The 15418-nt window shown below is 38.0% G+C and overlaps 1 protein-coding gene across 4 annotated transcripts in view; it reads right to left on the bottom strand.

Moving 5' to 3' along the window:
- The window catches only part of PTPRB (protein tyrosine phosphatase receptor type B), an 81592-nt gene that overhangs the window by 51363 nt on the left and 14811 nt on the right, over nucleotides 1–15418 (bottom strand). For 3 of the 4 annotated variants that reach the window (XM_081956877.1, XM_081956878.1, XM_081956879.1), the window contains 2 exons: nucleotides 12447–12688; nucleotides 3073–3349 (listed from right to left, as the gene is read on the bottom strand). In XM_081956877.1, coding sequence (XP_081813003.1) covers nucleotides 3073–3349; nucleotides 12447–12688 — 519 coding nt within the window. Of the gene's footprint in view, nucleotides 1–3072; nucleotides 3350–4056; nucleotides 4488–12446; nucleotides 12689–15418 lie in introns of those variants that run through there. The other variant, XM_081956880.1, reaches the window with a different exon arrangement.

Genomic DNA, 15418 nt, shown 5'->3' with positions numbered 1-15418 from the left:
CATGTGCTCCTCACTGGATGAAAAAAGCAAGTTCGCTCTCTAGCCTGCCAATCTGAGCTCATCCGTGTACTGTATTCTCCCCATTATGTACTCTTTCTGGATATAACTTTTTCTTCTAGATTTATACTTACTAAAACAATCCATTGTTCCATAACTTGGTAGTTAAACCTTGTGGTGGAGCTGCTGCAATGCAAGACAGTAAGCCACAGACTGTCCTTGATAGTTTCTGTTTCTACAGGCAGCACAAGAGACCCCAAATTAGGGACGCCCTCAGTCTTGGGACTCATTGGGTGACTTTGGGCTTGTCATTGTCTCTCAACTTAATCTATCTCACAAGGTTGTTGCTGGGGGAAAAGTTTTACATATACCCCCTTAGCTCCTAAGTGAAAAGGATATAAATCAAATAAATACATACATAAGTAATTATGAGATTAATTGGGCTGGCAAAAATATATATATATACCGTATGCAAACATACAACCTTCCCACACCAGTTGCTATATCATCATCATTATCATATTTTTATTGTACTGTATCTTATAAGTTGTCTATAGCCATTAAGGCAATCAAGAGCATAGAAACCGTATGTAGGAATGTGTAAGGGTGTATGAGTGCGTAGGCAGACAGAAGGATTTGTTCTTCCTCTTCTAGATTTTTTCATTAGTTACTAGATGGTCAATAGCCTAAAATCAGATTAGTATTTTTTTTTTACCTGAACTAGTAACTTTTGAAGCTTCTCACACAGCATTTTTTATTTTTCCCTTTTAAATGGCATAACAACAATATTTAAAATTTGGACTGAATCTTGGTTTTGATAAGAGAGGTGTCCAACAGAGTTACCTCTCAATCATCTTTTCTCTCCCATAAGATATAAAGGTTTGTTAAAAAGACTTTTTTTTAAGAGGTCATGTATTTTTCAGTTTTGGTTAAAAGTTGGATCAAAAGAAACAACCTTCTTCCAAATCTATCCTCAGCCTTCAGGAGGAGTGAGAGTTACAGCCTAAATAGCAGACCAACCACTTTAAGGGAGTGAGGAAATAAAATATTTTGAGTTTCAAAACTTATAGATGAAGAAAAATACTATAATAATCTCCTGGCTCTTAATATAAACAGATCTGCAAGTGACAAATTAGAGGTGGGATACAACTCCTAAAGCAAATTAAAAGATTGCGTGCGTAGAAGGTAGAAGTTCAGAAATTCAGTCTTTATCTAATCTATCTAGCTCAGAACACAAAACACTCAGTCCTTTGGACATCCGCTAGAACAAAGGAACAATGAGTTTGGGAAGTGCCTAGCCTGAAACTCTGGTCTGGAAGCAAACACTTAAAAACCATTTGCATTGTTGCAAACTTCTTGACTGGCAAGTGCCCAAAAGCGATATATCATGGATATCAAATATTTCTATAAAGATATTTTACAATTAGTTACACATATTCTAGCAAGAATAAGATGTGTACAAGAAATGAGCTTGGTTAACTTTTATTTTTCACTTTTATGTAATATTTTAAAGAAATTCACTATGCTTTCATGACATTACGCTTAGTTCAATTTTTATTTTGCATTTGGTATTGGTTCGTTTAAACTTTAATAATACAGAATTTATTTAGCATAGAATCTTTATCTTTCCATATAATTGACTTGAAAGAAAAATATGTTGACTAAATGTGATTGTATATAGACAGTCAGATTGCTTTGAATCTATTATATAGAGCTTAAATAAAATCTTTATTCTCATACAATTTTTAATTTTTTTGTCATGGGGCACACTTATAAATACAAGTGTATTCAAATAATTTCTAATATTGCTACTAGATTGAAAAAGGCAAATTGAAATATTAATTTAGGTATAAATCATGTTGTAAATGTTGTCAGGAAAGTCAGGAAATTAAAACTGCAACACACACGCACACATGCACACACTGTTCAGATAGTGAAAGTTTCTACCTGTTCTGTTTTTTTTTCTGCTGATGATCTACCTCTCTATCCCTAGTTGCCCTTCCCTCTCTCTCTCTCTCTCTCTCTCTCTCTCTCTCTCTCTCTCTCTCTCTCCATCAGAAAAGGAACAAAGAATTTCTGATATTAGATAAAGGATAGGTGTTCTCTATGGATAGAGACAGATCTATTGAACTTTTAGTCAAATTAAAATCAGAACAAATGTACCATTTGTTATTTATATTTGCAGACATATATGCAATATTTACGTTATCAATCTATCTACCGATATACACAATGTTAATGCCTACATTGTGAGTTTAATATGTAGATATATTGGTTTGTATAATATATAGATATACTAGAATATATAAAATTATCTTATAAAAACATTGTACAATTCTTTTGTGCCCATTTTAAAATTAATAAAAATTATCATTGCAGACTTAAAAATATAAATTTAGGATCACTTATCCCGTTTTGCTACTCTCCACGGCTACATGAGCTTTATAAGTGATTTGGGTTAAGTATCTTAGGCAAAGAGGCAATATCTTTTCAGAGTTATTTTAATATGGCTATTAGAGTAAAACCAGATATACTTATGAACAACCATCATCAGCATTTCCTGTGCAAATCCATAACCAGAGAGCCATTCCCCAACCTGATAATCCCCATCCAGGATGACCATCCTTGCTGGAGATGCTGGCAATTCCAGCTAAACATATCTAGGGGGCAATAATTTGAAGAAAATGGATAAATACTGGGCAAGAGTAATATAATTGGAAAGGTTCTCAAAGTAGACCCTGATGAAAGAAAATATGCTTAAAGTTAAAAGTTAACAGCTATAGCAATTAGCAACTTCTAATTTGTAAATAAGAATAGAGATAAAGACTACACAGTTAACGTGTCATCTAGTTATACAAGATATTTGTGTTTAGAGATTTCAAATCATATTGTTTCGTTTCATTTACCTCTTGAAATCAGTGAGCAAACTAAGAATGAAGAGATGTTGTTTAAGGAACCTTTCACATTAATTTCAAGTTACATAATAACCTCTACAAATTCAGGTTTAGCATGAGGATGAAAACAGAATCCTTCCTCATCTTCTATGTATCCCCCAAATGATCAGCCAAGCTGTACCTGTTTGCAGGGTGACATTGCTAGTTTCTCCATCAGAGAGAGAAACAATCCTGAGCGAGTACAAAGTCCCAGCTTCCAAGCCATTGAAGTTGCATTCATAGGAACCATTGTCCTTCTGGATGGCTTGGCAATCCCTGGATAAAACCTTGCTGGAGCTGCAGATTACGCTGAAATTACAGGAGTTGCCCGAACTGTTCCACCTGAGATAAACCGACTGGCTGGAGACCTTCCATTCTGTCTGGTTGATGGTGCATTTGACTGGAGCAGCTAGACCACTCTAGAGAACAATCAAAAACAGCACAGGCCATTTAGGAATAAACACTTTCTTTTTTATTTACCCTTACGTATGAGAGCTGGGCAAATTCTAAGGTTGTTGCATTTTTAACACAATCATTCTGAAATATTTTTGAAGGAAGCTGTACTTTAATTCATCCAGAAAAACCCACAAAAACTAAAACCCAAGCCATAGAACTGTCACTTCTTGGTGTGTGAGCGCACACATGTGTATGCAGGCAAGTGTGAGTAACTTGGAACATAGAAGCTGTAAAATACCACCCGACCTAAGAGTTGTTGCGTCTTCCCAATCGCCCGGATTGAAGAAAAATCTCACATCTCACTTTAGGCTGCCCGATGCTGCGTACCAAGGGAAGGTGGGCATGGGGGGGGGGGGGGAGAGTGGAATAGAAGACTGCCAAGGTCCCTTCTAACTCTTGTTATTCTGTGGGAGCCGTGGTCTTCGCGAAATAATGACTTCAATCATTACTCAGTCACTAGATTTTGAAAGGTCGTCTTCGGTGCTAAGAATTTCCATGCGGGAAACTTAAGTTCGCCTGTTAAGTATGCTGATGCGCGGAGGGCAAAGTCATGGGAAGAGTTAGCGAGAACTGATAGGAGAAGGAAGAGCTGGAGTGGGAGGAGGCAAGGGGGATGCGCGCTCTACCTGGCGAGCCCCCGCCCGGCCCCTCGCGAGTACCTGTCACCCACCTTGAGAAGGGCCAGCGCAAGAATCCACCAAGAGCCTCCCGCTCCGCATCTCAGCCTTGCCATCCGTTTGGATCTGCAAGGCTGAGGGCGAGGAACCTCCTTTTGCCCCGCCGGCGGCGGCTGGTGGCTTCTCCCGTGCCCGCGGGGTCGAGAGACGCAGCAGCCCACGGCGGCCCTCTAGTGGCCAGCTTGACTCTTGCAGGCTCTCCGGAGGCTCCAGAGAAGTTTCCCGCCGGCCGGCCGAGGACTGAACCCCGCGGCGGATTGCAGGCGCGGCGTGGAAGCTGCCATTCTCACCCGGCCCTCGCCAGGCGCCTTGGACCTCCGCTGGGAAGCCTAGCTGCTCTCCCTCCGTCGTTCGCAGGCGGAAAGCTCTGCCTCCGCGCCCAAACTTTCCCTTCCCACCCTAGCTCTCCGTTGCTCCCGGGGCGCTCTCCCTCGCTCTTACCTACCCGTCCTATCACCGCCCCCCCTTTCCTCCTCCTCCTCCTTCGCCGCCGCAAGCAATTCCACCCCTCCCTTTTTCCTTCCTTCCTCCTTCCCTCCCTCGTCTGGGACTTCTTTCCCAGGGCTATTTCTGACACTGGATGGAAGGGAGATGATTTCCTTCAGGCGTTTCTCCTCCCCTTGGAATGTCCTAATGTAAACCTCTTGGTTTTACACACTGGAGAAGCTACTCGGCTAAGCGGCGAAACCTTTCAAACCGAAAAGAAAAAAGTTCAGTTGCCATGTTTTAACTTTCAGACTCTTGGTTTCATATTAACTCGGTTTTAGCCCGGTTTAACCATTTTAAACAAATCCAGAGGGGGTGTGGGGCTGAAGCAATAACTACTTTCACAATTTTGGGAGACCCAGCGTTAGGCTTACTTAGGCTAAAGTAAGGTGGAAGTTGATCAGATGCAAAACTTGGCTGTAAATATTTAATGCCCTTCAGAGCTGAGATAATAGCCCCTTTTCCCTAACAAAGCCTTGTAGCTTGTTATTTTTTTTTAAAAAAAAAAGACAGGAATTGCAAATTTCCTTTTTGCTATCTTAGTGGAGTAAATCAGTAATCAGCCTAGAACAGTTACTTTTCTTCCTTACAATCAATATAGCCACTCCCATTTTGAATATCATATCAAGCAAAACCTTATGTTCAGCAATAATCTCTGGAAAAAGAAAAGAAAAACATTAACCTGGAAAATGACCAATTTATTTTACTTTTTTCTTCCATGGCATCTGCATTTAAAGTGACCTGTGGAAAGTTATCACCCAGCCCTCTCCCAGAAAAATGAAATATCCTAGGAAATATTGAAAAGGCAGAATATTATATTTCCCTGGATGTGAAAAAGAAGAAACATGTTTAAAGAGAGAATAGCTCCTTGTAGCTTCCTGCTCCACCCACTTTGTCAATGGACCATTAAGGTGGCCAAGCCAGTCCCTTTACATAATAAAGAGTTCTCCCCTTCAGCTCCAGGGGGATGGGATTAAGGCATGATAATATTGGCCCTTTACCCAACTCGTCACGTGGCATCTGAGAACTCAACCAAACCTGGATTCAAAACGCAGCCTAGAGAGTTGCCCCTGCATGGCCCCATGGGAGTCTGACAACCAATCAGAATACAAGCTCAAGATCAAAGGCCAGAGAGGACATAAAACCAGGGACTCAGCATCTCAGTCCTTCCTTCTCTTCTTCTCCCCAACATTGAACCATGTGATCACCTTTTCTGTTCAGGACTCAAGCCATGTGGTCCTGTTCACCATTAAACCATCTTTCCAAGCAGCCTCCATGTCTCCTGTGTCTTTTTCCCCACTTGGAGCCGAACCCAGAAGGACATTTATTTCAACAGACCCTTATGCTGCTCCAAGTATATTTCCACTAGAAATATATATAATTAAAAGCAATAAATGGGCTTGTTCTTGGAAAATGGCATTAACTCTGAAAAAAAGAATAATTTTTTGTTTGTAAAAAGAGAGAAGGAATCCCTGCAGTTTTTCACATTCTAACTTCTACTTTGAACTATCATCTACCTCCTATTTCAGCTTATAAATAGGGAACTTCCAAGTGCTAGAATGGGGTGTCCAATTTTGGGGCATTCTGTAATTCCACAACTCTTAAAATTGACAAGGTTGGATGTGTCCCTGTGCTAGAACAAGCCTCAGCAGCTCATAAAATCATTCAGAACAAAGTCTGTAGAGAACTCTTCTAATTATACAGCATTTATATAAATCCTTAAAAAGTGTATTCAAATGTTGTGAAATCACTCCTGATATATAATGTTTCCTTCAAATTTACAATTCCTCAATTTCATTTTTACAAAAATTAAAAAAACCTGAACACATTTTAAATTAATTTACAATAGCAAAATCTATTTTCCTGTGAGTTATCAGCAAGTCAAATCTCATCAAGGTTGCTTCAATAATTTTCCTCCTATTGTACCCAATTGCTTATTTTTAAGATACATTCTCCAAATTTGAGTCATCCTTTTGAGGTTCTTTGCTTGAATTTTCATCACCCAAATATCCATTAGTGTTCATTCAGTTTGAATTGGAGCCCTGGGATTTGAAGTGGTCAGAATTCCATCTGAATTTATAATTTGAGGTGAATTTAAATTAAATTCAAGTTATATTTTAAAACTCAGATTAAACATTATCCATTCAATTATCTTTCCCATTACTGGGAAAGAATTAAATGTTTGTGGCTGCTTCATTGTGGGGAAAATGGCATGTAAATAATAGAAAAGATAGAACTTTTACACATCATTAATCCCAGCATGTTTCAGTTTGGTACTTCCAGGAATTCCACCACAATACTATTTTGAAATATTCCCATGAACCTCCTTGCAAGACATTTTCAGACTACCCAGCAAATAGCCTATATACTGAGCAATGCAGAAGATGTTTTGCATCAAACCAAATCTCTAAAAAATGGATAAAAGTGATATCTATCCACTTGCTTTTTGAGGATATTAAAGATGACATTAAAGGAGGCCTATGGGCTACTCTTATGTGATGGTGTAACTTTTCTATTTACAATTTTATGGATACTAAGAGAATATAAAGACATGGGTAGCAAATTTGGCCCTTCCTGGGAAGATCTCCCTCATCTCTGTCTTTAATAGGGTACCAGGCTGACTAGGATAAAACTTTTCTGGACAAGACATACGGTAATTCTATTTTGCTTCCTCTCAGAATTTGGCTAGATAACAATAGTGGCATAAGCAGGCTGGCAATTGAAAGAATTGAAAGAAAATATGGTTGATTTACAGAGAAGGTCTACAGGCTGGTATAAAGAGAAGAGCATTCACCATTTTCATACCATTCCCATGGTTTTTATTTTACTATTTATATTGAAACCTCTAAGATAGCATTGATGAGATTAGTCAGTTCAAAGAGTTTGTAAAATGGATGATTGAGAGAATATAACTAAAGTAGGAATTGGTGTTAACAAGGCAAAGATGAACAGGAGTCTTAGCCAATGAATAAGACCTTTTGGGCTTTGGGAGAAAGTTACCCAGATTTTGGGTAACCAAGAGATCAGACAACTGGAGAAAACTGGCAGCTGGGACGACAATGCGGTTGGGATGATACAGTAAGTTGTAGTGATTGCTAGACTGTGATTATAATGGCAGCAAAACCAATGGAGCTTTAGCCACCACCATTGGCTTCTAACATCTCTTTCACCTGTATCAGCCATGAAGACACTCATAAGGTCTCAGCCCACCTATTGGCAGTAGGTTGAATGTTGGGTCATTTAAGTATCTGGGAAATGGCCCCTAAGACAATGCTGCAACACAGGGCATGATATTATAAGGTTGCACTGGTCAAGGTAGTGAATAACCTCTGGATGGGGAAGTTATTGGGAGATGGCCAAGGCTTCAAGGCACTACTTTCAGTAGAGTTCAGTAGCATATCAACCTTCTGTAATAATCTCCCAAGTCCCTGTAAGAGTTAGATGCTCATTCATTTACTGTTTAGAAACTTAAATCTGCCTCAATCATACAGAATTTCAAAATATAGTTTGACTCAAGGGTGCATGCCAGTTTGATTTAAAGGTACATCCTGGACTGATCATCTGTAAGCCCAATGTTGATAGCTAAGCCAGACTCTCACTTGCCTTGGCAAGACCATTACAAAAGTACATTATTCTGAGTATAATTAGGGTTGAGGTTGTCTTCATTAAAGAAGAAGTTGGAGCAGCAAGACTAAACATAAACTTACCTTACCACCCAAGAAATCAGTGAGTCAAGTGTTTTTAATGAAGTAATTAAATTCACTAGCCAACCATTCAGTCTATGCTCACCTCTCCCCGCATTCTCAACATATGGAAATTGTAAAATAGTGTATTGTATGGAAACCCTCCAGAAACCTCAGAAAACCCTTGACTCTGTGGTGTCCTTCACAAGGCTATGAAGTATTTTTCAGCCACTTGATTTGGTGTGCTGAATTGAAGGGGAGTTGTGTTTTTGATTCCCAAATCTATTTCAATGGAATATTGAAATAGCCTAAATTTGCAGGTCTGTAGTGAATAATATGATATTTGCTGTAAATGTAGTTGCTATTCATCCTTTATTTGGGTGACTGATTTCCTTCTGGTGCCACAATTGCTTGTGTATTTTTTCCATCTGGTTTCTATTCTTTATCTAGTTATTTATCCATAATAAATATCATTCATTCAGGGTGATTTTTAAATAACTGAAATATGTAATGTTTACTGGATCATGGATGTCCCAGACCAGGGCCTGGAGTCTGCAAAGGTGTAGATTAGGTGAAATGGGTTTCAACTCAACTCGATCAAGTGAATGGATTTGGACATTTGGGCCTTCTGGTGACAAGGTTTCTCCACCATTGGTCTTTGATGAGGTGATACTGCCCTGGATGAATCCTTCTTGAACTCAAGGCTACTGCTAGAAGAGCAGGTGGCAGTCATAGCCAAGAGACCTCTGCATACTTAAATTGCACCTGTTGCTGGATTTTCCCTTGTATCTGGATTACTGCAATGCACTGTGCATGGGGCTTCCTTGAATAGCTGTTGGAAGCTTCAACTAGTGAATAATGTGACTATACAGGTAGTAAATGGCACTACCTATGTGTCAGATATGTGATACATATCACTGCTATGTGGGCTGCACTGGTTGCCATTGTGCTTCTGGGTGCAATTTAAGGTGCTGATTGTCATCTTTAAAATTCTTAATGTCTTGGAGCTGGGGTATCTAATGCTCTTCTTTTCCCAATCGCTTCTATCAATCCAATACAGTCCAGCAGTTTGGACATGTTACAGGTCCCATTAGCCAAGGGATGTCAGATGGTGGGGATTAGGAGGTGTGTCTTTACTGTCAAAGTCCCTGCCGACTAGAAACATCTCCTTTCAGAGATTAGGGTGACCCTGACCGTGTTGGCCTTTCATGAGGCCGTTGTCAACTCCTAAATTTGTCATTGTGAGAGAAGGGGGAGGAGTGCATTCCATGCATACTTTTGGCTCAGATTACTGCAGCAGGCTTAGGAGAACTGCACCTCATTGGGGAATGTGATTTATGACATAGACTGAGGGGAGGGAAGGAACAGGGGTAAAGTTCAAATATAATTCAAACAAAGCTTAGATCTGACTGCGAAAAGATCTTGCCAAAAATAAATGCTCCTAATAAATGACTAATTTTTCCTTTGATGTTTGGTCCGAGGCTCATGAATCAATTAGGGCACTTTTTGGAAAACTGACAGCTGTAGTGTAAAGGGTTGATTATGTTCCTGGGTCTGGGGCCATGAGTGTGTTAGAGATCCCATTTCTTGGCTATATTACCCTCTGGTAGGTTGAGAATGGCATAGATGCATGGTGAGCAAATATATTCATTTTGCACTGTTTAATTGTTTATGTTTTTATGATATATGCCACCCAGAATCTCTTGTTGAGCTGGGCAGTTATAGAAATTAATCAGAAATTAATTCCTTCCCAGAATCATTCCAGGAGGACACACTGGCCTCATTCTTTAGAGATGGATCCCATAGTTGCAAGATATTATATAGCTTTGGAAGCTGGATTCATCAATTTTTTGGATAAATCCAGAGGAAACATTGTGAGAACAATATTATGTAGCATTTCCTCCAGAGCTGCAGGATGGGTAGGTCCATCTTGGTGAAACTTCATCCTATCTCATCACTCCTGGGATTTCCCCACTCCTTCCTGAAGTAGTCTGTTGTCTTGATTCCCCTGCCCTCCTAAATGCTTCAAGAGTATCAGAACAGCTTTGTTGTTCTGCCAACGCAATCACTTTTGTCCTACTGAAAGAAAATGAAGTGAGGAAATGAGAATAGAAGGGTGGAACCCTGGCTGGGGTACCAGTTTTTCACTCTTCTATTGGCCAGCTGGATGAACCTTCTTCCCATTTCCTTTTCTACCAAAGTCAGGAGAACATTCCCACAAGTGGCAGGAAGTACAAAGCTTAGTGAGGTGAAATCAGTGGCTGAGAGTAAGTGTCCATAGTGACACTCATTAGTAACAACGCAGTCTGAAATATTCAGAAATTCTACACAATTCCATTCAATTTGCTTCTGATCAAGTGTGAATGAAATTGTATTATTGGATTTCTTCAAGAAACTGCAAAACATTATAAAAGTTAGAATTACAGTAGCTTTATGTTGCTGAGATAGTTGTTTAATGGTTTGCAACTTCCAGGCTGCTCTTTAATCCCATTTTTAAAAATACAATTTTCACTCCATTGATAATCGAGTTTAAAGATTAAATATAATTAAAAAACAATATGGCCATGGTTACATTTTAGCAATTTTTTTAATTCTAAAAATGCCATTATTCTTTGTCAATGGAAAGGCAATTCTGTAGTTAAAGATGAAGATCTATCTTACAAACCACCTCTTAACTGATGTGAAAATGTCAAACGCCTATCATTAATGCTTTTATGGCAAGTGGGGAATTAGAGATGGAATTAGAAAGATTTGAAGCATGCAGAAGATCCATAGCCTTTCCACTCTACGAACAACCATCAGGCCCCATTCTGCTCTTTTAGAGAGTTATTAAGAGTTGGGTGGCATACTGGTTTAATTCACCACCACCACCACCACCTACGTTTTACCTGGATTTTCAAATATAATTACCAATTTTTATCTCTCTCTTTAACAAGGAGAAAACGGGCATAGTTAGTTTTTCCTCATAATTTGAAACAGCAAACAGTAAATTTGCAACCCAAAGTTGCTCTAAAGCAAATATTTTTTAAAATGCAAAGTAGCTTTGTAAATGGGTTGGCTTGAATCAGGTATAACAATAGTATCAAAGTTTTCATTATGTGAAATGAAAGGCTGTTCTTTGTTTGCATTTAATACAGTCCAATATGTGTTCATAAATACGGAAAGCAAGTTACTTCCTAAGAGTTGGATAGTGCAGATAGACTGTATTTTGAAGATAATCAAAAGGAGGAGGTGGGGGGAGAGGTTGATGAAGAGAGGAAGAAAATATCATCTATCAGAAACCATAAAGTGAAAGAGCAGCATAGTTTTTGTTTGTGGAAGGAGGAAAAGAAAAATGTAATTTAATACATTTGAATATGCTGCACATCAGAACACCTATGTCAGGTACTTCTCTCCAAAATCCATGCATAAGTCTTGTCCTCCATTAACACCTGAGACTTATACCTGTACCTGTACTACAACCTTTCCCCCAAACAGTGCTAATAGGCTAATGCTGGATTTCTAACACAGCAGAGTTTGAGCAGTGGTAGACCAAGAATGATTTCTATCCCAAGCGGGTCTCAGCTGAACCATTCACTAACTCTCATGGAGACCCCAAATTCTCTCTGATTCTTAGCCAGGATCAGCAGTTATTGGCTGATGTAGCAGACTCTGTCTTGTTTTTCATCAAGCTGCAAAGCAATTACAAAGTGATCTGACCAGAGCAACATAAATCTCCTTCACAACCAAATCATATCTCAACTGCATTGAGACAAAAACAACAGATCTAATGTGTGGATCTAGGATGCATCAAGTTTTCAATGATCTGAGACAGTTCCATGACCATGAACTCCTGAGATGTCCTAGATTAAATGTTTCTGGATGCAGATTGAAGTCCTCAGGAACTATAAGCCTTGGGTCTAAATCACCAGCCTAGCAATTAAATCCAGCAGATCAGGGAGGGATGATGTTGAGCAGCAGAGGTACCATTGCATCTGTTCCCTAGAGCCCAACTTCCATCAGAGTCTTAAATCCAGTTATCTATGGAAACTCCTAACAACTTGTGGATGATTACATTGTATTGCAATCAAGTAACATGTATATCAGTTATCAGATTCAATGAGCTAGTTATTCACAATCAGAACAATATTCTGGATTATGACCTTATTGTTTCTTTTTTATTTCAAGATGTAGTCAAGGAAAGGAAAGCTTTTCCAGTGAATAAATTATCTTACCTCTTTTGTAGTGCTAGAGAAATGATAGGTAGTTGTAGGAATCCAGTTTTTTTCTGTCACTTCAAATAAATTCTGGTTAAGACTGAATTTTCCCATAGCCTTATAGTTGCTTTCTGTAACATTTCTGATGGAAATCATCGTATTGCTACTGCCAAGAAAATTCTGTGGATTATGTGTTATAGGATTAAAGGGAAGGGATGTGTTTTTAGTGCTCTGAGCCAATGGTTCAGCATCTTGGAAATCTAGGAGGAATAAACGTATATAACATCAGGGCTCAACATGCGTGGAAATAGTTTGACATATTAATCACATCTTAACTGTTAACATGAATAGTGTTAAATGGGTTGCGGTTTTACAATAATAGCTGATTACATAGTCTTTTAACTGAGGAAAATGCTGTTTGAAAGTATAATTATATTTAGAGCTGAGTTGATAAGATGATATCCACATTACTCTTTGACGTTAGATTTCTAAAGGAATCCACAATGGCCATTTCTCTAGGTACATTCATGATTGTTACTAACCTAAGTATGCAATGTGTTTAACAACTCAGTCATATATTGACAATCCAAAGCAAAATTTCCACCGTCTATGTATAGCAGGAAGAACCTGACTTAATCATTTCATATAATAAGCTAGTCAACAAGGTCTAAGATCGACCCTGAATCATACAGCACTGTAGAACTCGGGAACTGTACTTGTCCAGTTCCAATTTAATGGCAACTTTCAGAAGAGGCTTTAAGAATGGGCAAATTCAAATCGTCCCTTGGGAAGACATTGAACGAGACATCAAATTGAGCTTAGAAATGTGAGGTTTAAAAATGAACGTTCAGTATTTAAACTATATTTTCCCCATTCCCAGATTGTCTGTTTTGTATAAAAATAATTGGGGCACTAGTGTACTTTGGTGTGAAATTATCAAAGTATATTTAATTTACATTAATTCAGCAACACACATTTCTTAAATAATACATTCTTACTGCATTTAACATACTGAGGTTTTGTCCTGATTTATTCAACGCTTATGTCCATATAACCAAGTGGGCCAAAGAACATCTTAAACACAGCCATTTTTGCTTCTTTCAAGAAACCCTAAATCCTTAACAAAGATTTAATACTACATACTTCTTCTGACCAGCATTTGCATATATTAACATTTTCCCATCAATTTCTTATTTTTAATAAAAATTCTATTACACCATTCAGAACTATTAATTTTTTACTATTTATTTTTCACTGATCTTTAGTAATTCGCTTTATTTCCTTGTGAGCTACCATAACCCTTGATATTTGAGATACTACTTTTTAATGCATACTTTGATGGATCTTGCAATGTATCTAAAATTGGCAATAAATCCTTTGGGTTTTCTGCCAACAACAAAGTAAAGGACCCCAGCTACTCATGCATATTTGTATCCCCAAATACCTCCCTTGCCATAACAAACTACCCTAACTGTATACATTTCTGTTACATTTCTCCATTATTACATTATCCAACAGTGCATCATTTGCTTAATTCCTTTCCTAACAATTAAGGATTCCATTTATTCTCTTACATGCTTTACTTCTGTCACATATTGATTTTATATTCAGCAACTATTCTTTATCTCCATATCTATAAAAAGTTCTATGAGTCAAGTGTCTCACTGTCACTTATTTATCAAGGATCTGCTAAAGATCAAAAGTCTGGTCTGTCTGCCATAAAGTTGCTTTGCACTTCCCAGGTTTTGCTCATTGTCATCTTTTGTAATTTTTTTTGTTCAGAATTCTACTAAATCCTTCCAAGGCACACCTAACAAATGAATCTTTTTTGCTCAGTTTTAGCATTCAGTCTTCCAAATTCCTTTTGGAAGGGGGATAATAGTAGCATTCTTCTAATTTGTAGGCACATATGCAGTCCTCACACGATTTAAAAGAGATATACAACCACAGGTAAATCATATCCATGATTTTGGATATCCATGTTTTAATATATTGTCAGTTGCACCAGCTACACTGTTAGAGCAACAATGTCTTCCACATGCATACATACATACATACATACATACATACATACATACATACATGAGACATTATTGCTTTAACAACGTCTTTGTTGAATGGTAACGTTTATAGAATTGTCTCAATTCTTGTCTGATATGATTAACATCTTTCCCATGAGCAATTCTAAAATACTCCTCCCCACATTCTCTAACTTGAGTTTCACCTCAGCATTTCATTTCTTTTATTTTAAATTCCATTTACTGTATTCTGCTGGAGGTTTATTACATTTCCATCAAAACTGTCTACAACTCTTCTGTGTTTTTTATTTTAATTATGTTTGTGTTTTTAATTTACATTCTTTACAAATATCTTTCCCTCATAATACATGCTATACAATATCTTTCTGTTATCCTTATGTTTTGCAGCAATCTCTCTCTCTCTCTTTTTACCCTGTAGGTCTTTTGCATCAGCCAAGTATTATTTTTCATATGTTCAAATGTTTCAAATAAAATCAAATTTCAAATGTGTTTCAAATGTTACCTTAAATCCAATGCCCTTCTATAGCATTCTGTAACATGCAGTTTTTACATATTTTCTTTTTTCTACTGAGAAATTAAGCTAACCTTTTCATGTAGGACTATATTTTTTCTCTGTCCATCAATTCTACTTTCATCCCTGTTTCTTCCATTTCTTTCCTTGTCTTCCTTGTTTATCTTTTCCCAAGATCCTCCCTTGACATGATCAAAAGTGGTATCTCCCACATTGACTAGTTCTCTGACTTCTCTATCAGGATTCCCATTCAGACTGTTTCCATCCTGATTCATTTTTGGGTTTCCAAATGGCTCAGTCACTTGTTCTGTACTCTCTTGTTCTCTCACAGTTACAGAATAATTCTTCTTTCCCCACCTCCACTTCCAATTGCATGGATTCAGAATATCCCAAAGTTTTCTGCAAAATCCATTTCTGATTATTTCATTATTGCAATCCAT

This window comes from Natrix helvetica, assembly GCF_964273705.1.
Source record: "Natrix helvetica genome assembly, chromosome: 6".
Taxonomy (NCBI): domain Eukaryota; kingdom Metazoa; phylum Chordata; class Lepidosauria; order Squamata; family Natricidae; genus Natrix; species Natrix helvetica.
Note: the sequence above shows the minus strand (reverse complement) of the source record. Positions and strands in the feature narration are given on the sequence as shown.